The 20,660-nt window shown below is 34.0% G+C and overlaps 3 protein-coding genes across 4 annotated transcripts; 2 read left to right on the top strand and 1 right to left on the bottom strand.

Annotated features, from left to right (window-relative positions):
* Positions 1–9,638, top strand: LOC114124102 (uncharacterized). The gene is given in 9 exon segments (XM_050197310.1): positions 1–534; positions 5,854–6,087; positions 6,168–7,015; positions 7,416–7,514; positions 8,103–8,206; positions 8,288–8,747; positions 8,868–9,049; positions 9,168–9,305; positions 9,307–9,638. Coding segments are annotated over 9 exon segments (2,310 nt in total). The 5' UTR covers positions 1–500; the 3' UTR covers positions 9,518–9,638.
* Positions 9,639–12,607: 2,969 nt separating this feature from the next.
* LOC126550812 (uncharacterized) lies at positions 12,608–14,545 on the top strand. The gene has a single exon (XM_050203071.1). It carries the CDS (start codon positions 12,608–12,610, stop codon positions 14,543–14,545), a length of 1,938 nt encoding a protein of 645 aa, XP_050059028.1.
* Positions 14,546–18,851: 4,306 nt separating this feature from the next.
* Positions 18,852–20,391, bottom strand: LOC114124117 (uncharacterized). 2 transcript variants are annotated; one of them, XM_050197318.1, is made up of 3 exons: positions 20,185–20,387; positions 19,399–19,597; positions 18,852–19,335 (listed from the first exon to the last, which is right to left on the bottom strand). In XM_050197318.1, exons 1-3 carry the CDS (start codon positions 20,264–20,266, stop codon positions 18,876–18,878), a joined length of 741 nt encoding a protein of 246 aa, XP_050053275.1. In that variant the 5' UTR covers positions 20,267–20,387; the 3' UTR covers positions 18,852–18,875. The 2 variants fall into 2 exon arrangements, with proteins under 2 accessions (XP_050053275.1, XP_050053276.1); XM_050197319.1 differs by having other exon boundaries at positions 18,852–19,451; positions 20,185–20,391.
* Positions 20,392–20,660: the final 269 nt, after the last annotated feature.

The raw sequence follows: 20,660 nt of genomic DNA, 5'->3' as shown, positions 1-20,660 counted from the left end.
CGCAAACTCACGCACACGCGGCCCCGCCGCCGTCGTCGTGTGAGTGCGCCGCGACCCGCCGCCGCCCGCGCGCCATAGGCATCCCCTCCACGGCCCGAGAGCCGGCCGGACGCCGTTCATTCGCGATTCGTCCTCCGACGCTGCATGCCGTTGCCCGTCCGTCGACACGCGTACTCCAAGTGTTGTACCTCTAATCCGCCCCGACGTTCCCGTGTGTGTGCCGTTGTTCCCGGCAGCCGCGCGCGCAGCCGTTCGTTTGAACAGCAATAAAACATTTTTATCGATTGCGCGCATATGTCGCGGTTCGATACGTATTTATTTATATTTTAATAGTAATCGTTTTTTGTTTTTGTTTTTGTTTTCATTTTTTTTTCGCGTTATCAAATGCTTCGGCGTTTCATCGTTTTTGTCGAATAACGTACATCCGCCCTCCCTCGCCCCCACCCCCCACTCGTTCTATTCCGATTGTCGAGCCACCGGTGACGGACGATTCAAAAAAAATGGCAGATGTTATCAGCGTTCCCGCTAACGAAGGTAAAATGATTAAAAAACGATTTCAAACTTAACGATTAATACGTCGTGTACCTAATGTGATATTTGTACATTACGACTATTATATATATATAGTTATATATATGTCTGTATATATTATATATTATATTATATTTATATTATATTATATAGTTATTACTAGCTATAACTGCCATTTAAGTATATTGTTTTCATTATTATTTTATCAACGTGTTAGTTGGGATGTATAACAATGTTAATGCTACTAGCATTGTCATTTGTAACATCTTATTATTTTTTAGTTAGTTAAACCGAAATACGAGGTACGATTGAGTTAACTATTTATGTATACCGTCTTTGCTTAATTAAATAAAATCGTGCTTCGTTTTTGTGATGTGGAAAATATTGACGCTTATCGTTTGGAAATAGTACTTAAAATTTTTATTTTTAGTCTACACAGGTTGTACCGTGTGCTTTTGTGGTATCAATATATTGTACACTAAATGTTATAACGGATATATAATTACGTGTGATTATGGTCATTTCTTCCTGGTATTACTACGGTGTTTTTAGCGGGTTTACTAATTAGATTTACATTGTAAATGTTTATAAATCTGTTTGTATACAACGTAAAATCTTACAGGTCCTTGTAATTAATTAAGTTTTAAAAACGTTAACAAATGAGCACACCAATTCTTGTCCTCGTAGTCTATTACGGTTTTTTTAGTCTGATGTTTTCTCTTCTTTCTCTTTTTATATCGTGAAGATTAAAAAGTAGTTGTGCGTATTGTAATATGTATTATTATGCTTTTATAAAGTCCCAACGTTTATAAGTTTGATTGTACGATCAATTTCGGTTTTAGTTTTCATACTATTTGTTGCTTAAAATTATTAATACTGCCGTGATGATGGTCTACGACAAAAACGTAACTCAGGGAACCTAGTATCGCCCTGGAATTTCCCGACTTAATTAACACGTGTTCTAAACTATCCACACAATGTTTGATGACATATTATCAGGGTCATAAAATTTTCTTAATCGCGTATTGTCCGACACCTTTTGTGTAATGGTCAGCGAAATAACGATAATGGGGTGGAGGTGCGTGTTATTGTCTACGCGCTTGCGTCCAATGTCCATGTGTGTGTTCGTAAATGTCTGTCGACGATGCGTCGAGGTATACGACATCGATGAAATTCAGAGAACTGAAAAATATGCTTTAGTTGAGATTTTAAATGCTGGACTTCTGTGAGTGGAGGGGGGCATTCCATGCGAACGGACCGCATTCTAAGTTTTAAATAACTTTGAAATAGTTAGACATAATTATATATTATATTATTTTGAACTGATTTTATATTCCGAAAACGATAATTGCCGAGCAAACTTCTGTGCAAGACCAATTTTAATAAGACGTATTAATGTTTTCTGTAGATGGTTCTATTTTTTTGTTAGTGTACGGACACTCGAGACTACAATACTGTTTATTGTTTTCGGACCCATTTCGAATAAATACCGCTATTTAGGCTATAACGCTCTTCCGGTTATTTATTTTGTCTATAATACGCCATCAATGTTCTCGGTGGTGCACGATTTCTACCCCTATTTTTCATAATTTGTTTTTGGCCTTGTATATGTTAACTTAACCTAATATAAATAAACGTGTGCTATGTATTATGTGCGTGTGTATTACCAAGAAATAAGATTTTATCACGAGGTCAATTTGAACCACAATTTTTCCAGAACAGACGGTGTTTCTTCAAAACGTTTAGTGATTTTAACCGTCCCTCGTAAAAAAAAAAAAAAAATGAATCGTTTAAATGTTTGAATACAACGTTACTACTTTCACCCCACTCCTAGTGCTGCGACACACACGTGTGTGTAACCATGAACTAGCCTATAATATCACGTAACACGTTCCGAAATACTGTAGATCCTTTTCCCGCCAAATTCATTTAATTTATTTATTTAGAATGACTGAGCCGAATGATCCAATAGCTTGCTTCGTTAGCAGTTCTGAATGCGGTTTATTTTTCTTTTAGTACAGTCGATTTGAAGCTTTCTGTAGTACTCCTCGTTTAAAACTCGGAAACTACTCATTCGGATTTTGTTTAGGATACAATATCAACATATTTCAAAAATCTATCTATATTTCTAAGGATATACCTATATGTGTATATTTTTATTGCTATTCGTAGTACGAGAGGTTGAACTTGGGTTTTTCCAAAAGCTAATCATTTATTATAATATTAATATTATTTGTATAAATAATTTATAAATTTAACTTTTGTCGTATGGGGCTTGTAGACTTGGCTGCAATTGGCATCAAAATTTTCACTTAAAATATGTTTCGAGAGAGAGAGAGAGAGAGAGAGAGTGAAAGAGAGACTGAAGTTTTCGTTTAGGCTAACGAAAATTGAATATTTGTTTGTTTGTATGTACTCTTTGGTCCTAGAAATTATTCCTAAATAATAATAAACAATATTTAATTTACCGAGTGATTTTTTTAATCAGTTAGAGGTGGTTATTCATGTCGGTCGAATAGTGCTCAATGCAATCCTCACGCCTCCTATACGTACATTGCCGTATTTTATTTTTGTTAATTTATTCCTCGAAAAAGCATGATCGTATGTTATTATATGGATAGTATAAAATAACTTTAATTTGATAGTTACTAAAATAAATAATAATATTAATGCTAAATATATAATATATTAATAGTATTTTTATATAGCTGGTATTACCTTCATTATTTGTATCATACTAGCTTAATAACCCGATTTCGCTTTTGTAACATGAATATATAATAATTTTATAATTTACTAATAGCTTCTTAAAATTATACTCACAGTCTTCGTTGTTTTTACTTTATCTTCAAATAATTGAATAATTAAATATTCTATAATATGAATGCATTATCATTTATCACCGTCCCTTTAATCTTAAATTATATTGGGAAAGGGAAATCATTAGTTTGATAATTTAAAAATATACAGATTTCTTATAAATACAAGAATATTTTTGTAATCATAAAGATATTACTCGAGATATTATTAGAATAATAAATATAATTTATAAATTTGAAAACAATCCTTACATAATAGGTAGATTATATAATATTTTATTATTTTATTTTTTTTTATATTTATTTTATGAACACATTCATCTAAATTGTAAATTATATTAAAAGTTAATCGTGTTGTTGTAAATTGAATAATATGCTGTTTTGTTGAACCATATAGATTTTTCATATTTTTAAATTTGTTGTCTAGTTAATCTGTTGTTGTAGTAATTAATCTAAGGCCTTTTTGTTATATTTTATTATCTATGTCTGCTCTCATCAACTTTAGTGTTAATTTGTACCTAAATTCTATGGTTATTTTAACAATATGTTCATTAAATCTTCACCTGTAAAATGTAAAATAAAAAACAATAAATTTTTGCTGTAATATAAATAAAGGGTAAATATTTAATAATTTGTATATTTTAATTTTTGCTTTTTATTTTAATAATAATAATAATAATTGTATACCTACATAATATTATTGTATTAATTATTGCATTATGTGTATACATATTAATATTATTAAATTTTTCTCATCACTATTTTATTATTTTTTTTATTTTTTAGCCAAATATGATTTTTAATTTATTTCTAATACCCAAAAAGCTTTAAAACAGTCATGTAGACCTAATTTAGGTGTAGATTATAAATTTTATTTACCTAGTTAGTATTTGAGAGAATGTGTCAAGATCAAAACTTATGATTTGTTTGATTTAGTACCTAATTTTTTTAGTGATTTTTTATGTCATTTTCAATTTTTTTTTTCTGTTATCAACCAAGTATAAATTAATTATTTGGTACTTTTGGGTATTCTGACTTGACTTCTAGCTGATGTCACGACTACCACTGTTCTAATTCCGTTATTTAGACTACATAATATATTATGTTGACGACCGTCGTCTTCAGTCAATTGCGACTACCTACCTAACCAAATAACTATTATTTAATTATTATTAGTTATTACCAACCGTTGTTTGCAAAATTATGAGCATCATTTTTTAACCCAATGACCCCACAGATTAATCAGTGCCTGTGACCTACCTTAGATGGTGTTGCATAGCAAATCTAAGGATATTTTCATTTTGAATGTCCAAGCGAGCGAGTGGCAACACGGCTGGCCCCTAATTCTCATTTAGACAGTTATTTGGTTAAATTCATGTGGTGTCAAAAGTACCATAGTCCATTTATAAGTGTTTAAAATTGCTTGGCTGAACATTTTCCTCCTCGAGTTAGTTATTAGTTTTGAATTTTATTTATAATTTTTTAAAATTATATCGTATAAAGCATCGTTTCTCAATCTTTTTAGTGTCGCGACCCCTCCATCTGTAATAAAGTGAAAATTTGAACAATAAAAATATCATATCATATTAACCAAACGAAATTTAACATTTTAAATGTCAATTTATCCAATACCATATCTATATTAACTTAAGCTTATCAAGTTTGAATGTTATGTCTCGGGTCGTCAGGAATTTCCATTAGTGGAAAACTGGAAAAGAGCCCGTTTTATTGATGAGATATCTATATTTAATCAACTGCATATTATTGTTATTATTAATTTCATTTTTCTGTTATTTATGTTCAATAAAAAGTTTTAAATATTTAAATAAAAAGGTATATTTTATAAATCATCGTTTTATTGTTATTGACCTACGCGACCCCTAGTCAATGTGCCCGCGACCCCTTGGTTGAGAAACGCTGGAATAAAGAAGAGTAGTCGCAATTATGTGACAATAAAAACTATACTATAATATATACATTAGGTATATTAATCATATAAATGACAAATTCATATTGGTCGAGACTTTGAGGAGGTAGTCGAAGTAATAGAATTGAGACTTGTGGTAATTGGGATAACCGAAAAGTACCTAATATTTTTAATATTTGACTTGTTAAGTGAAAGCAACATGTAACTAAGTAGACTAATCCATATAATTTTGATTATCAAATATACCTAATCGCTTATTTTTTTAATCACGGCTTACCAATCTTGGCATATTTAATTCATATTGTACAATGTACACTCATTAAGTTTTAAATCTTACAGTAAATAAGTCTATTTTCTTTTACTTTCTCTCTATGTCCTAAATTTCAGGTAGGTAATAATGGTTGTGGTATTAGATTTTATTATCGTATCTTTTGTATCTATATTTGAGTATCTATAAATGATCGGTATTTTATGTAGATTTTATAATAAAATTATTAGTAATATGATTATCAATATTATATTTTTATCCATAATTTATTAATTGTATTAATAAATAATTTTATAATTAAATTACAGGGATAAGTGTTAAAAATGAACGCGATGATCCAGAAATCAATGCAATGGCCCTTAAAATGAAAGAAAACTATCAAAAATCTGCTTCAGCTGCAGCAAAACAGCTAAGTTCTTCTCCAGCCAATGTTTATATAAACAGAGCTGGTAGAGCAGTAAGTTTAACTATTGCACCAATTTCACAGAAAAATAATCAAGAAAAGTTATCTAAAGATAGTGAAGATGTAAAAAGTATTCAAGGTAAGTAAATAGAAACACATGTTTTGAAATTTCTTATGAGGAAACCTACTTTATAATGAATGTTATTTTGTGCAATATAGGTATCTTCTGCTGGAAGTCAATTGCAGGATACTTTATACCATACATTATTCGTGTAATTAATGGTGAAGAATTGAAGTTTGTATCTGTACGGATGGCTGAGACTCAGCTGCTCAGCAATTACTTACACTACTTACATGCTGATATTTATACATGCACGTCAGTGAGAAGTCACTTTATCACTGACTCAGAAGCAAAAATATTAAATGAGATTAATATAAAACACTGTGATAATATTTATGGAAAAGATACATTTTATGCTGGCAAAGATTATATTGTTCGTTTAGAAGATGTCCATGAATTTTATACGTTTATAGAAGTATGTTATAAAAAACTACTATGCAATATTACTCCAAGTCGCAAAGAAAAATGTGGTTTTATTCGAATCAATTCCGAATCTGTTGTACCATACTGCCTTAAAGATGGCCAAAAATATGTTCCACTTTTCTATTTTGAAGGCGAAACAGAAAATTTAAGGCATCGCGCTGTAAAACTCGAAAATTGGAACTTAGCCTATCTTAAGTTCTGTTGTAAAGTTCAGGGTATTAGAAATGAGTTATTTGCTAGTGATTCATGCACGGTGACTAGTCTTGATGATATCAAGAACTATTTTCCTCCCGAAACCCATTTCGAAGAATACTGGCCAGCAAAAGTGATTGATACACAGCTACTAACAAATCAAAAATCCACCCACGTCAATCCACCAGGTGCCTGGATCAGAACCCCCCCTGAAGTACCTGCCCCTGCCACAGCTGTTCCACACTCATTAGCTGCTTCAGCACCAGTGATACCACAAAATATGCCAGCGGTAATGAATACCTTTCAAAATGGATGGCCACCAAATCAAATGGTATGTGTTATTACTCAGTTTATGAAATTTATGAAATTGCTTTTGTATTTAATAACAATAAAAAAAAACTATTGCTTTTGTTTTCTACAATTTATTAAAATGTACTAATGCTAAATTTTTTTTTAGTATTACCTAACTATTAATTAACAATGGGTCTATAAATAAATAGGTATATTAACTATACATTTTGTAGTTTTGTTCCTAACAAAGTAATACTATAATATGATATATAAATAGGAAAAATGATTTAAATGCTTTAATTGTTACTCGCAGTTATGTTTTTATTTGTTTCTTTTAATATATTTTTCTTACACTATAAATAGTGGTGGTGTCGAGCATGTATTTTTTCTATAATATTATGTCACCCTAGATTCTCAATATATAAATAATGTTTTTGTAGGTTAATTCATATACCACTCCAGCTTTGCCCCCACAAACAACACGTGGCTATTCTATCGCATCCAGAAATCAAAGTATAGCTGCACAGTGCTATAAAGCGGTACTTATTTTTAAATTTTCTTAATTTTTTCCTCCTTAATCATTTCTTGTATAGTAATACTTGACTAATTATCTGTAGTTCAAAGCTCACACTGAAAACTTAATATTTTGATTTAATACAAACAAATTTTTACAATTTAATTATCATTCCTCAGTTGGTAATTTAAATAATTCATCACTGGTTTTAATTATATTAAAAAACTTAGTTACGTGTTCTTGTAGACTTAGAGTATCATATTAATATAATAATAAATAATAATTCTAAATTTAAAGTATATAGCTTTTGTTTGTGTTGAAATTATTTTTAAATAACTTTTGGCCAACTGTGTTAATATTTTGAGTTATTGTATAATTTAATATTATTTTATGTTTTATTAAAGTTAATTTCAAATAAAAAAAAATATATTAACTAAAAGTTATGCTTTTGTGTATGATAATAATTTTAAAAGTTTATATTTAATAGATTGTTTTATTTTTAAAACTTATAATATTATTATGTTAAGTGCTATAATACATATATTTACATATATTATGTATTTTTATTAGTAAATCGACAGTTTTTCATGTTGTGTTTTTATTTGATTTTTAGGGACCACCGATGTCTCAAGGTAATAATAGTTCAATGAGTAGTGGGAGTCATGCTATACCACCACCGCCTCTTGTCCGTGCAAACAATACGGCACCAGTAATTGGGTAAGTTTTATCAAAATAATTAAATTTGTAAATATCTTAAAATATTATTTATTTATATATATGTATATGTATATATTTTAGTAATACTGCGTCATATTCCAATACTGTGCCTGTTACTCAACCAACCATGTACAATCCAGTGCCCAGTAGCAGTGTGATGTCACATTCAAGTCAAAATATGCAACAATTCTATAATCAACGTCCTAGTAACACTAGTCAAGCCCAACAACAACAGCAGCAACAACAACAACAACCACAACAACAGCAACAAATCATTACTACTCCTCAAGTTCAGCCATATAGTAGTCAAACATCTATGCACGGTCGTTTAACTAACACTCAACAGCGCAACGCTATAAGGAATGTTGCACCAGTTGTAATTACCCCGGCTACTGAAATCATTGACTTATCATCTCCGCCATCTAGTCCTGCTCCTACACCTGTACAAGATGCTCCTCTTCGCCCTAATGTTGGATGGGAATTAAAAAAAATACCCGAACGGATGTGGGCACAAGACTCATCAAATAATGCAGCATACAAGGTTAATAATCTTTCATATCTTTTAATATTGTTCGATTGATTGAAGTTGTGGGCCCTAGAATAAAATAATATTTTAATAATTAATTATTATAATGTGTATGATTTATATTTTTTAACACAGATCCAAAAGGCAACACTCCACGGAAGAATGATCCACTGCATAAACGCCAAACCTTACATATATTCAGATTTGATGGTGACCTTAGACGATTTGATCCAAATGATGTTGCCCTCGTGCTCTGTCGCGAGGTGCGCGCACGTCTTGCACAAATACTTAAACATAACGCTGTTTTGTGGAAATTCGTAAGTATAACCCATACGGAATCTTTTCTTTTCGATCATTCTCCCATTGTTGTTCATTCAATACTGAACGAGAAACAAGCAGACGTAATTTATTAACCTTTCGTCGTTTGTTCGACAGTGAACAGGTGAACGTGTTGCGGGAGAACGGACGTCTCAGGTCGGTATACGCGGAGGACACGCCGATGGTCATGCTTCAAGACATCACGCACGTGTTGCCACAACTAAAAAGTCTGTTGTCCAAGCAAGACCAACAGATCCAACATTACCAATCCGCGGCTGGACCGTCAAAGAGACATCGCACCAGCTAGGAATGGGCCGGGCACGGCGGAAGCCGACCCGACTGGCCCAAGCCGCCAGCGGGTAGCAGCGGCAGCGGAAGCAGCAGCAGCGGCAGTAGTGCGATTCCAACCCCCGCCGCCACTTCCGGTTGGTACTCGCCGACCGCATCCGACAGCAACGATTGGCTGAACGCCGGTGCCGGTCCGTCGCAATCGCCGCACCCGCCGCACCCGCTGATGCAAAACGCTTATCAGAGCCCGAATAATTGGCCCCCGCCCCCGCCCTACATGTGAGAACTGCCACCGAAAAACTAATGAACGAGAACAGAGAGCATATAGGTAATAATATGTGCATCGGTCGCGTGATTCCTCGCCACGTTTTGTTTTTTTGTTTTTTTTTTTGTTTTTTTGTTTTCGTTGTTTACGTTTCTCGTATTATCGTTGTTTGTAATAAATTATTATCAACTGAATTCCCGTGACGGGAATCACATCCTGTCCTATGTTTTTAACTCGATCGATGACGAGATTCTTAATCTGAATATCAATACGTTATTATAATATAATATTATTGCTTGGGTGTTTTGTTCCTATAAATAGTATATTGTGTACAAACAAAGATAATTATTACCAACACGATTCCGTGTCGTGTATAATTTTACTATTATATTAATATTATTATATTATTATATATTATTATATTTAAATGTTACGATCGTTTTGGATCTTAATCGTTTTCCATTATATTCATTCGCATTTATTCAAAGTATTAATTTGAATATTAGTTTTAAAAATATTGAACATTTGTAAAATAGTTAATTAATTATGTTTATTTTTAACTTTTGTATTGACCAATAAAAAAATTGGGTTTTATTATTTAATTGATTTTGTTTTAATTTGTAATAATAAAAAGTTAAACCTCCTTATGTAGTTTTTTGTTATTACAAACTATGTACTTAACGAGTATAATATAGTAAAATATTTAACATACATTTGTGGGCGAAAAGTCGATTTTCCAAAATAACGTGCAATGGCTCTAGCTATCGTTCCTCGAATAAATAAGTCAACAACTATCAAGTGGAGTAAGATTATATTATTAAATTTACATGTATAAATATTTAAAATTTATAACATGCTCAAATTAATTCTAGCCATATATGTATTATGTCTGAACGAGAATATTGGATGAACTACCCATTGGTATTTGGTTAGTATAATATTATCAATGCTAGGTAACACATTTTTTTTTGTCAAGCTTGCTCTAAATTTGATTTTTGATGATAGTTGTTGAATTGGGAAACTATACCTACCTTCTCCGTGTAAATAATAAAAAAGCAGGTAAGTGGATACCTCTCTGCTGTACGTTAGATGCCGTGTGGATCACTATTATATATTATTATAGGTGTTGGATACAGCTCTGGAATGATCGACGATATTCTCGATCATTCGACAAACGCGCCTGGGCCACTGCGACAAACTCGAATATTCTAGACGCGACACCCCCTCCCCCCGCTGCTGATCTATCCACGACGGTCCCTATATATATGGGCCGCCGCGACCGTTTGGCTCGCTAGTCACCGTATTCTTTTGCGTTGGTAATTTCCACGTAATTATTGGTGTTTTGTCGGCTGTTGCAGTGGCGCAGTACGCGGTAAGAACTTTGTTGTTTATTGTTTTTTTATATATATATATATCGGTACAATTTTTTATAACTTTGTTTAATATATTTTGTTTTATTGTTTCTTTTATATATATTGGTATAATTTGTTGTAATAATTGTATTGTAATTTCATACAATATATCTTGATGTATTAATTGATAATTTATATTGACTTTGTTATATTATATTTTAATACATCTCATTATCTATACACAATATATATATCTTAATCATACATACAGTCCACTTGTCGTTAGACATATTCATTTTAAAGCGTGGTTACCCCGAACAACGATTTGCTAGGGACCTCGCTTACATTTTTTGGACCTTCGTTCCGGATATTTTGTTATCAATATGGCACCTTCAAAATCTTCGAAACAAGAATTAACGCGAGCACGCGTCGCAAGGGACGCGGCGTTAAATTCAATACGGAAAATACATGCACTGGCTATGGAAGCGGACACGGATGAGCATAAACGACCAATATTTTTCGCACGTCACGGGACATTAGAACGTGCGGTTAAGTCGTTTGAAGCGGAGCAAGGAAATGTTCTTTCTTCACTGGTTGAGTTAAACAGGTCTGACGAATTTACAAGTTCAGATTTAGAAATTACTGAGGACATGGAAAAAATGTGCGGAGAAATTCAAGTGGTGTTTTCGAAATTACGTGGATATCCTTCAATTACACATCAAGGTGCAATTGTAGAACGCGAAAATACGTATAATTCTCGTGCATCGTTGTCGTTGCCGAAGATTGAGCTTCCAAAATTCGACGGTAGTAGTTATCAATTGGTGCGCGTTTCGCGATATGTTCACGTCACTAGTGCATGAAAATCGGTCAATAACGGATATAGAGCGCTTTCATTATTTGGTGTCTTGCTTATCAGGATCGGCCTTGAACATTGTCAAATCAGTTCCACTAACCTCAGATAATTATGTAATCGCCTGGTGTGCGCTTCGGGATCGTTATGATAACAAGCGGCTTCTTGCTACAGCACATTGTGATAAATTATTTTCATTTGAACGTTTACAACGGGAATCGGTATCCTCGTTATCATCTTTTGTTAATACTTTTCGTGAGAATGTGGCTGCGCTAAAGGCACTTGGTGTTGTTGATTTGTCTGGATTCTTGCTATTCTACATCGGAGCCCGCGTCATTGATCCTGATACTCGTCGATTATTTGAAGCAAGTGTACCTCAAGAAATCATACCGAAGCTGGATGAACTGTTGGATTTTGCTGCGAATCGGTGTAAGATTTTAGAAAACGTCGGCGCTAATACGGGTACGCTGTCAGTGGGCAACAGTAGTTTTAGAAAGGGCAAGGGCGGCCAGACGTCCGTGAAGACTTCATTATCGACTACTGCCACTGCCAAGAACAAATGTGCGTTTTGCGATCGTGATCACCCGTTATTTCGATGTTTAATGTTCAAGAGGAAATCGGTCGCCGAACGGCGGGAGTTTGTCATTAAGAAAGAATTATGTTTTGTTTGTCTACGTCCGGATCATGAAGCAAACTCTGTAAGTCGGCGTACTTGTGCAAAACTTGTGAAGGACGACACAGTGTATTGCTCCATTTAGATTCAAAACATAAGGGTTCAGGGAAAACATCAACACCTAATACAATGGCAATTTCAAAACCGATTGAAAGCACCACGGATCAGAACTGTACAGCTACTAACTTTTCAGGCGCTGTGAAATCGGATGTTAGTGTTGTACTGGCTACGGCGATAGTGAGAATACGAGACCAATCTGGTGAGCTGGTGCCAGTGCGAGCTTTATTAGATACTGGATCACAAATTTCGGCCATTACCAATCAGTGTGCGATCCAACTTGGTTTACCACGTCATAAGGGACGAGTAGAGGTTAGTGGTCTGGCACAGCAGCCCGTACGAACTGTTAAGGGTTCAACCAACTGTAGCTTTATTCCTTTGTTGTATGATGCACCGCAAATATCGGCCACCAACATTGTAATATTACCAAAAATCACCGCTCTTATGCCGAATCAAAAATTACCCATTTCAATTCGTGAGCAATACGGGCATCTTCCACTCGCTGACCCCGATTTTGATGTACCAGGTTCAGTAGACATGCTGATTGGAGGGGATTTATATCCATTCATCTTGCAATCGCGATCGGATATTGTCCATAGTCCCGGTCTGCCGTCAGCCTTGAACACACAGTTTGGTTGGGTAATAGTCGGAGCCATAGAAGGGTCAAGAGAATACTCTACGGCTTCATCGTTGGTGGTTCATGCGGCATCAGATAATCAAAATATAGGTGAGCTTTTACAGCGATTTTGGGAAGTTGAAGAACTTGATATAAACCATAGCCCAAGCACAGAAGATGAAGCATGTGAAAGACATTTTCAAGAAGAAACAGTATCGCGGGATTGTAATGGAAGATTCCATGTTGCTTTGCCTTTCAAATCCATAATTTCTAGTTCAATGGATAAGGGAAATACAAAGCATGACGCTCATTCATTAGGCCTAGGATCGTCCCGGGCATTAGCTCTGAATCGCTTATATAATCTTGAACGTCGCCTAAGTAAGGACGAAGAGCTATATAACGCCTATCGTGATTTTATGGATGAATATATTGCACTAGGCCATATGAAGTTGGCTGAACGCACCGGAGAATATTTCATACCACATCACGCAGTTGTAAAACGGAAGGAGAATGATATAAAAATTCGAGTTGTTTTTGATGCCTCCGCCCCTTCTTCGTCGGGACGTTCTCTGAACGACTGCTTAGCAACTGGGTCTAAATTGCAAACCGATATCGGTGACATCTTGTTGCGTTGTCGATTCTATAAGTACATATTCATAGCGGACATAGTTAAGATGTATCGACAAATATTCGTTCGAAAAGAAGACCGTGTTTACCAACACATTCTTTGGAGACGTTCACCACACGAGCAAGTACAGGAATATGAGTTGTGCACTGTTACCTATGGTATAAATTCAGCACCGTTTTTAGCAATTCGCTGTCTTCTTCAATTGGAACAAGATAATGGTCCAGAATTTCCATTGGCAAGGCAATTTCTGCGGTCATATACCTATGTGGATGACATTATTGCAGGGGCCGATACAAGGGAAGGCATATTGAAGGTTCAATGTCAAGTCGTTGGGTTGTTACAGAAAGGCTGTTTTCAGCTCAGTAAATGGGCCAGTAATTGCCCCGAAGTATTGGAAGGCATTGCGAAGGAGGACTGCGCCAGTAACCCATACTATGAACCTCATTCTGGACTGGCTATAAAAATATTGGGACTTTACTGGGACCCGTATGGAGATACATTCGGATACAGGTCAAATATTACAGAGATGCAACCTACAAAGCGATCAGTACTATCAGTCCTCGCTCGATTATATGATCCCATTGGAACATTAGGCCCAATGGTTTTCTGGGCTAAGTGCCTAATGCAAGAGCTATGGCGTCAAGGACTGAACTGGGACACTCCAATTTCCAATGAGATCTCTTCCAAGTGGAATATGTTCATAGAAGAACTTACATCGTTGGCGCACTTGAATTACTTCGTCATATTAGCATTGGAAAATGCATAAAGGCTCAGTTAGTGGGGTTTGCAGATGCGTCACAAAGGGGTTATGCTGCGACGGTCTTTCTACGAGTAACGGACAATCAAGGTCTTATTAAAGTGCATTTCATTGCTTGCAAGTCAAAGGTTGCTCCGCTAAAGACATCCAAGATCGATAAGTCTTTGACCATACCCCGGTTAGAACTATGTGCCGCACTTTTGTTAGCACGTCTCCTTTCACATAAGATGTCACTGTTAAAGGAATTAGTATCTGTACAAAGCATCAAAGCATTCTCTGATTCAACGATTGTTTTGTCATGGTTAAGGCCGAGCCCAAGGATTTTAAAATATTTGTTACAAATAGAGAGTAAACAAAATAAAGGAGCTACTGCCACAATGTGAGTGGAATCACGTAAAAACTACGAAAAATGCAGCGGACCCGGCATCAAGAGGGCTACTCCAAGCCAATTAGTTGCTTCGCCGTTGCATTTGAACGGTCCGGAATTCTTACGGCAGCCTGAAGAACAATGGCCGAGTCAAACTTTAACAAGACTTCCTTCCGAGCAACTTCCAGATTACAAACAACCAGTCAAGTGTGTGTTGCATATTCTTAAATGTAAAGAATCAGAAGAGATCTTCCGTCGTTTTTCGTCATTAACGAGAATGCAACGAACACTCGCGTATGTATGGCGCCTCATTGACCGTTGCAAACGGAGGCCTGTAAGGAGGGGCCTACTTACTCAAATTGAACTCAATCGAACACTTCTTAACATTATTAAGCTTACGCAAAATTTTTATTGGGAAGACTTACGGAAGCAGTTAGAAAATACATCGGCATCGATAACCCCCAATTCACTTGCTCAGTTGTCACCATATTTAGACAAGGAAGGATTAATACGTGTCGGCGGTCGACTTCGTTTCTCGCTTCTGACCGAGAAGCTAAGCATCCGGTGTTGCTCCCTAAGGCTGCTCATGTAACGCAGTTAATCATAATCCATTATCATATGAGCCTTCTACATGCCGGTCCAAAATTAGTTATGGCTATGATTCAAAGGAAATATTGGATTGTGTCAGGACGTGCAGCCATTCGGAAAATTATACATACATGTGTTAGATGTGTGCGCCATAGAGCTGCTTGCCCACAACCAGTCATGGCAGACCTGCCACCAATACGAGTACAGCCTCATAGACCATTCGCATTCGTTGGCATGGATTACGGTGGACCGTTTATTGTGAAAGAAAGCCGTCGACGAGGTGCTAAGACTAACAAGGCTTATCTTGCTCTATTTGTGTGTCTGTCAGTAAAGGCAGTCCATTTGGAAGTGGTGAAGCTGCCTGTGTCCCGATCAGAAGGTTCTTCTATCAACCAGTTTTTTTTTTGTATTTTTTATCATTTTCATCTATTTAATGTAAAGTGGTACAAGATGTACAATTCATTATTCATTATTTGTTTATTTTGTAATTTTGAAAGCATCCTTTCAAAGGCGGGAGGATGTTGGATACAGCTCTGGAATGATCGACGATATTCTCGATCATTCGACAAACGCGCCTGGGCCACTGCGACAAACTCGAATATTCTAGACGCGACACCCCCTCCCCCGCTGCTGATCTATCCACGACGGTCCCTATATATATGGGCCGCCGCGACCGTTTGGCTCGCTAGTCACCGTATTCTTTTGCGTTGGTAATTTCCACGTAATTATTGGTGTTTTGTCGGCTGTTGCAGTGGCGCAGTACGCGGTAAGAACTTTGTTGTTTATTGTTTTTTTATATATATATATATCGGTACAATTTTTTATAACTTTGTTTAATATATTTTGTTTTATTGTTTCTTTTATATATATTGGTATAATTTGTTGTAATAATTGTATTGTAATTTCATACAATTATATCTTGATGTATTAATTGATAATTTATATTGACTTTGTTATATTATATTTTAATACATCTCATTATCTATACACAATATATATATCTTAATCATACATACAGTCCACTTGTCGTTAGACATATTCATTTTAAAGCGTGGTTACCCCGAACAACGATTTGCTAGGGACCTCGCTTACAATAGGAGTGGTAAATTTGAATTCAATGATAGGTATCATTGTATACGAAGATGATTTGTCAGCCTAGGATATAATTTCTAGAGGTTGGTGAAAAGGTGGTTTATGTTTTTTAATGGCCTGAATACGCCAAAATTTAAGTTCTTTTATAATTATTGTAAGTTAAACTTATGAAAAATCTTGTATTAAATTTTCAACTCTTAGCTAGGTACATCTTATATAATTTTTATATTAGATGTACCTAAACACATCAATATTGAGCGTTAAACAAACTGACACACACACTTTTCTAATTTATGATATAAAAGTATAAAATTCTACTGCCCTTTATACAGTAATAAAAAATAGCGTTAGGTTACTTGAAAATTTAATACAAAGTTCCTTATAAGTTAGTCTTATGTGATTCAAAAATTATAGGAATACATATAGACACATTTTTTTTATTTACGTTCAAAGTTCAAATATTAACAAAATCTGTCAAAATCATGAATATTTGTTAATCATATTCTAGTTCAAAATTTTTTAAAAAAATTTGTTAAGTAGGTGCTATAAGAATAATAGTTGAAAATGTGATGTAAGATTATATAGTTATTACTTACAAAGTTTGTGATTTTACGTTTTTACGTATGCACACAATGCTGTGTTTTCCTGTTACGTACTTACGTGCTGCGTAGTGAGTTAATTACAGAATTAATAAGAAGTTTTCGGGAGGAGATAGAAAATGCCTAAATACACGTTTCTTGATGATTTTTACATTTTTGTATCTTTCTACGTGTGCATGCGCAATACAACTTACTTTTCTTTAAATGGCAACAGGTGTTTTGAATAACAAATTCGGAATAATCGATTTATTTTTTTTTTGAGTTAATTTGGTCCATTTACTATAGCTCTAAAATAAAAATTGACTAAATGACAACGCGGTAGTTTTGATTAAAGAATTGAATTTTTCAACAATCATCCTATAATTTTATGATCTTTCATGCAATTTTAAGTATTTTTTTTTTATATTTTTAGGTTTTTAGACATTATTATTATCATCAAATTTTGCATTACCATTTACGAATTTAAATTCCAAAATTATTCACTGTTATATCTATACTTTATTTTGTACAATAATAATAAAAGAAAAATCATTTTTCCTACTCAGATTTTTGATAATTTATTTTTGTTATTATTACATAATATGTGCTTATAGAGTGATATCAATAAAGATATTTCTGTATACTCATGATTTTCTTATGTCATTTTTTTCTTTTCATCAAATTTACTTATTGTATTATTTGATAAATAGATCATAAATAAAAAAAGCTATTTTAATAATGATAATAAATAATATGAAGTTAAAATTTTAACATAATAATAAGATATAGGTTATATTCACGTATAAATTAACAATTTCTCATCAAACGATTTATTTTTATTTTTTTTGTAATTCAATATTATAGGTGTAGTTTAAAACTAATGACTGAGTAGACTAATATTCTATTTTGTTTTGAAGTAACATAAGTTTACTTATTATCATATATTATATATATACTTTACACTTATACCTATACTATTTTACTATTATACTTTTTTTTTATTTCACATTATTATTTCATTTCCGTAGTCGTTAACTCTTAATTAATTTATAACCATTCAGAATACGGGTATTGGCTACTATGATTTTCAGAAATTGTCTAACGTCCATACGCGCACACAAAGTCAATAAAAATATACTATAATCGTACTATAATACTATAGGTACATGTAGACGGTCGACTCATGTAAAAATATTGTTTGTATAACAAGTATGATGCGGCTCAGCGAATGTTGCAGTATGCGCGTTAAATTCGAGTGGAATTAAATCGAAGATCTTGTGGAGTTTGAAAACGAATGTGGTATGTATTTTAACTGTATACAGACTGTATGGAAATATCCATTTAACCATTCCAACTTATTAAATTCAAGGATAGGTACATCTAAAAGTGTAAATACAGTCAAAATACATACCACATTCGTTTTCGAACTCCACAAGATCTTTGATTTAATTCCACTCGAATTTAACGCGCATACTGCAACATTCGCTGAGCCGCATCATACTTGTTATACAAACAATATTTTTACATGAGTCGACCGTCTACATGTACCTATAGTATTATAGTACGATTATAGTATATTTTTAGTACGATTAAAATAAAAAGAGTTTAGACTGTTTAGAAAACATCTACTGCACGAATAGATGTGAAACGCTCTGTAAATAGGACGAAAAAGACTTAATAACTTACTATATAGTACGAATTCACAATATAATTATTATTTGTCGACTACCAACCATTTGGGCCAATACCGACGGCTCCAATCGACGTTATCGGTTTTTTCAGTTTTATGATTGTTTTTATTATTGCGGAACCCGACGGGGGGATAGTAGTTTGTATGCATTTCGCCTTTACTGTCAAACAATATCATCGGGGCGTCTTGATGTTTTGAGAGACGAAAGTTAGAAAAATGATGCATAGCATACGATGGCGTCGTCGAAACCTTCAATTTCTTGTCGGAAGACAGTGATGTAAGTCTTAAATAGTTATCGGACAATCGAGAAGTCTCCATGTCTTTATTCGTAGTCAGTGACGACCGAGACGAATGCAAACACTTTCCTTTGTTTTCAAACGACGGATACAGTTCCTGTTCGAGCGATGGAATCATAGTTTGGTCGTCGGACAACGTCGACAGTAACGGGTCGGACGACGAAATTTTGTTTCTGTCATTGTCGTAACTGGAAGACGATAAAATCTTAATGTTTACATCGAACGATGGTGGCGGGTGATGCTGGTCGTACGATCGAATCAAATCTCGGTCATTTGACGACGAAATACGAACGTTTCTGGTAAGCTGTAACAAAAGTAAGGAAGTGGTCGAGATCCAGTCACGTCCGTATGAAGAGTACAATTCAGTAGAGGGAGATGTCCACAGATCGTTAGATGAAGGTGCAGATGGTTGCTCCGTGAACCACATGGTGGAGTTCAGGTCGTGTGACACTAAAAATAGCGAACATCGCCACTTTATTTTAAATCACAATGTTTATCATGATAACAATATCACGTTATTGGTATTTCAAGTTTAAAAATAACTTAATAAAGATGATGTTAGCACAATACATTTATTGTGTTACTCTCGCTCTCTATGTCTCAATCACAACACGACAAATTTTGGTTCATCAGGGTTGGGTTTAGTATTAAAGTGATCTATTAATATTAAATTTAAAGCTAAGAATATTTATTTTACGTGTTTTTAAGTTGGATTTTTTTATAATAGGTACTTAAATTTTTTTGCGAATTATGAATAAATGTAAAATTTTACAGTTAAAAAATACTCATGTTATCTTGCCTTAACTTGAATATTTTCAACTTTAAGTTTCATAATACATCGATTCAATGTAATTAAGCTTACAACTCAAGGTTAATTCTGCACTCTGTTGAACGCAAATTTGCTGTGTGTGAGTGGGTCAAAAACACAAAACAAGTTATGCGTTAATAATCTTAATACCCTCTTAGTATCAATGCATGTTACCTGCGAACTCTAATTATGGTCAGTTATTGTGTAATATAGGTATATATGTACATACGTCTTGATTTGGGAAAACCATCTAATCGTTCTTGTAGCGCACATAAAAAAAAGTAAATAAGAATATATTTTGTGTTCAACATTTAATACACTCTTGAGTATCAATTTAACTTTTAAAATTTAACAATTTAAGACTGTCATGCAATAATACAAAATGAAATTTCAAACAAATGTTGCAACAAACAATATTGGTTTCTCCGGTAACTCAGAAATTAAATTAGGTATTTTTACGTAAGTCAAAAGTTTTATTTATAAAATAATAATGGAAGTTTCATCAGTGAGTGAATTCTTCCTTTTCTATTATTAGCATTATAGTTGAACTCTCTTTTTGTTGAACATTTTTACTACTGGCCAATGGCCACTGGGAAAAAGTTAAAAAATCAAGAATTTAATAAGTTTTATTTTTATCACTTAATCATTTTGAATGTAACACGGCGTTTAGTATATGCAATACTGATACATATGTCATTACCACAG

Source organism: Aphis gossypii, chromosome 1, assembly GCF_020184175.1.
Source record: "Aphis gossypii isolate Hap1 chromosome 1, ASM2018417v2, whole genome shotgun sequence".
NCBI lineage: Eukaryota > Metazoa > Arthropoda > Insecta > Hemiptera > Aphididae > Aphis > Aphis gossypii.
Note: the sequence above shows the minus strand (reverse complement) of the source record. Positions and strands in the feature narration are given on the sequence as shown.

What these genes read in the sequence shown, in the direction of transcription:
- LOC126550812 (XM_050203071.1), top strand. Translation starts at nt 12,608, where the DNA reads ATGGCAATTTCAAAACCGATTGAAAGCACCACGGATCAGAACTGTACA.
- LOC114124117 (XM_050197318.1), bottom strand. Translation starts at nt 20,266, where the DNA reads ATGTTGAACACAAAATATATTCTTATTTACTTTTTTTTATGTGCGCTA. An exon ending in TGGTTTTCCCAAATCAAGAC is followed by an intron (nt 19,598 to 20,184) that starts GTATGTACATAT and finishes CGCTATTTTTAG; the next exon opens with TGTCACACGACCTGAACTCC. An exon ending in GACCGAGATTTGATTCGATC is followed by an intron (nt 19,336 to 19,398) that starts GTACGACCAGCA and finishes ATCGTCTTCCAG; the next exon opens with TTACGACAATGACAGAAACA.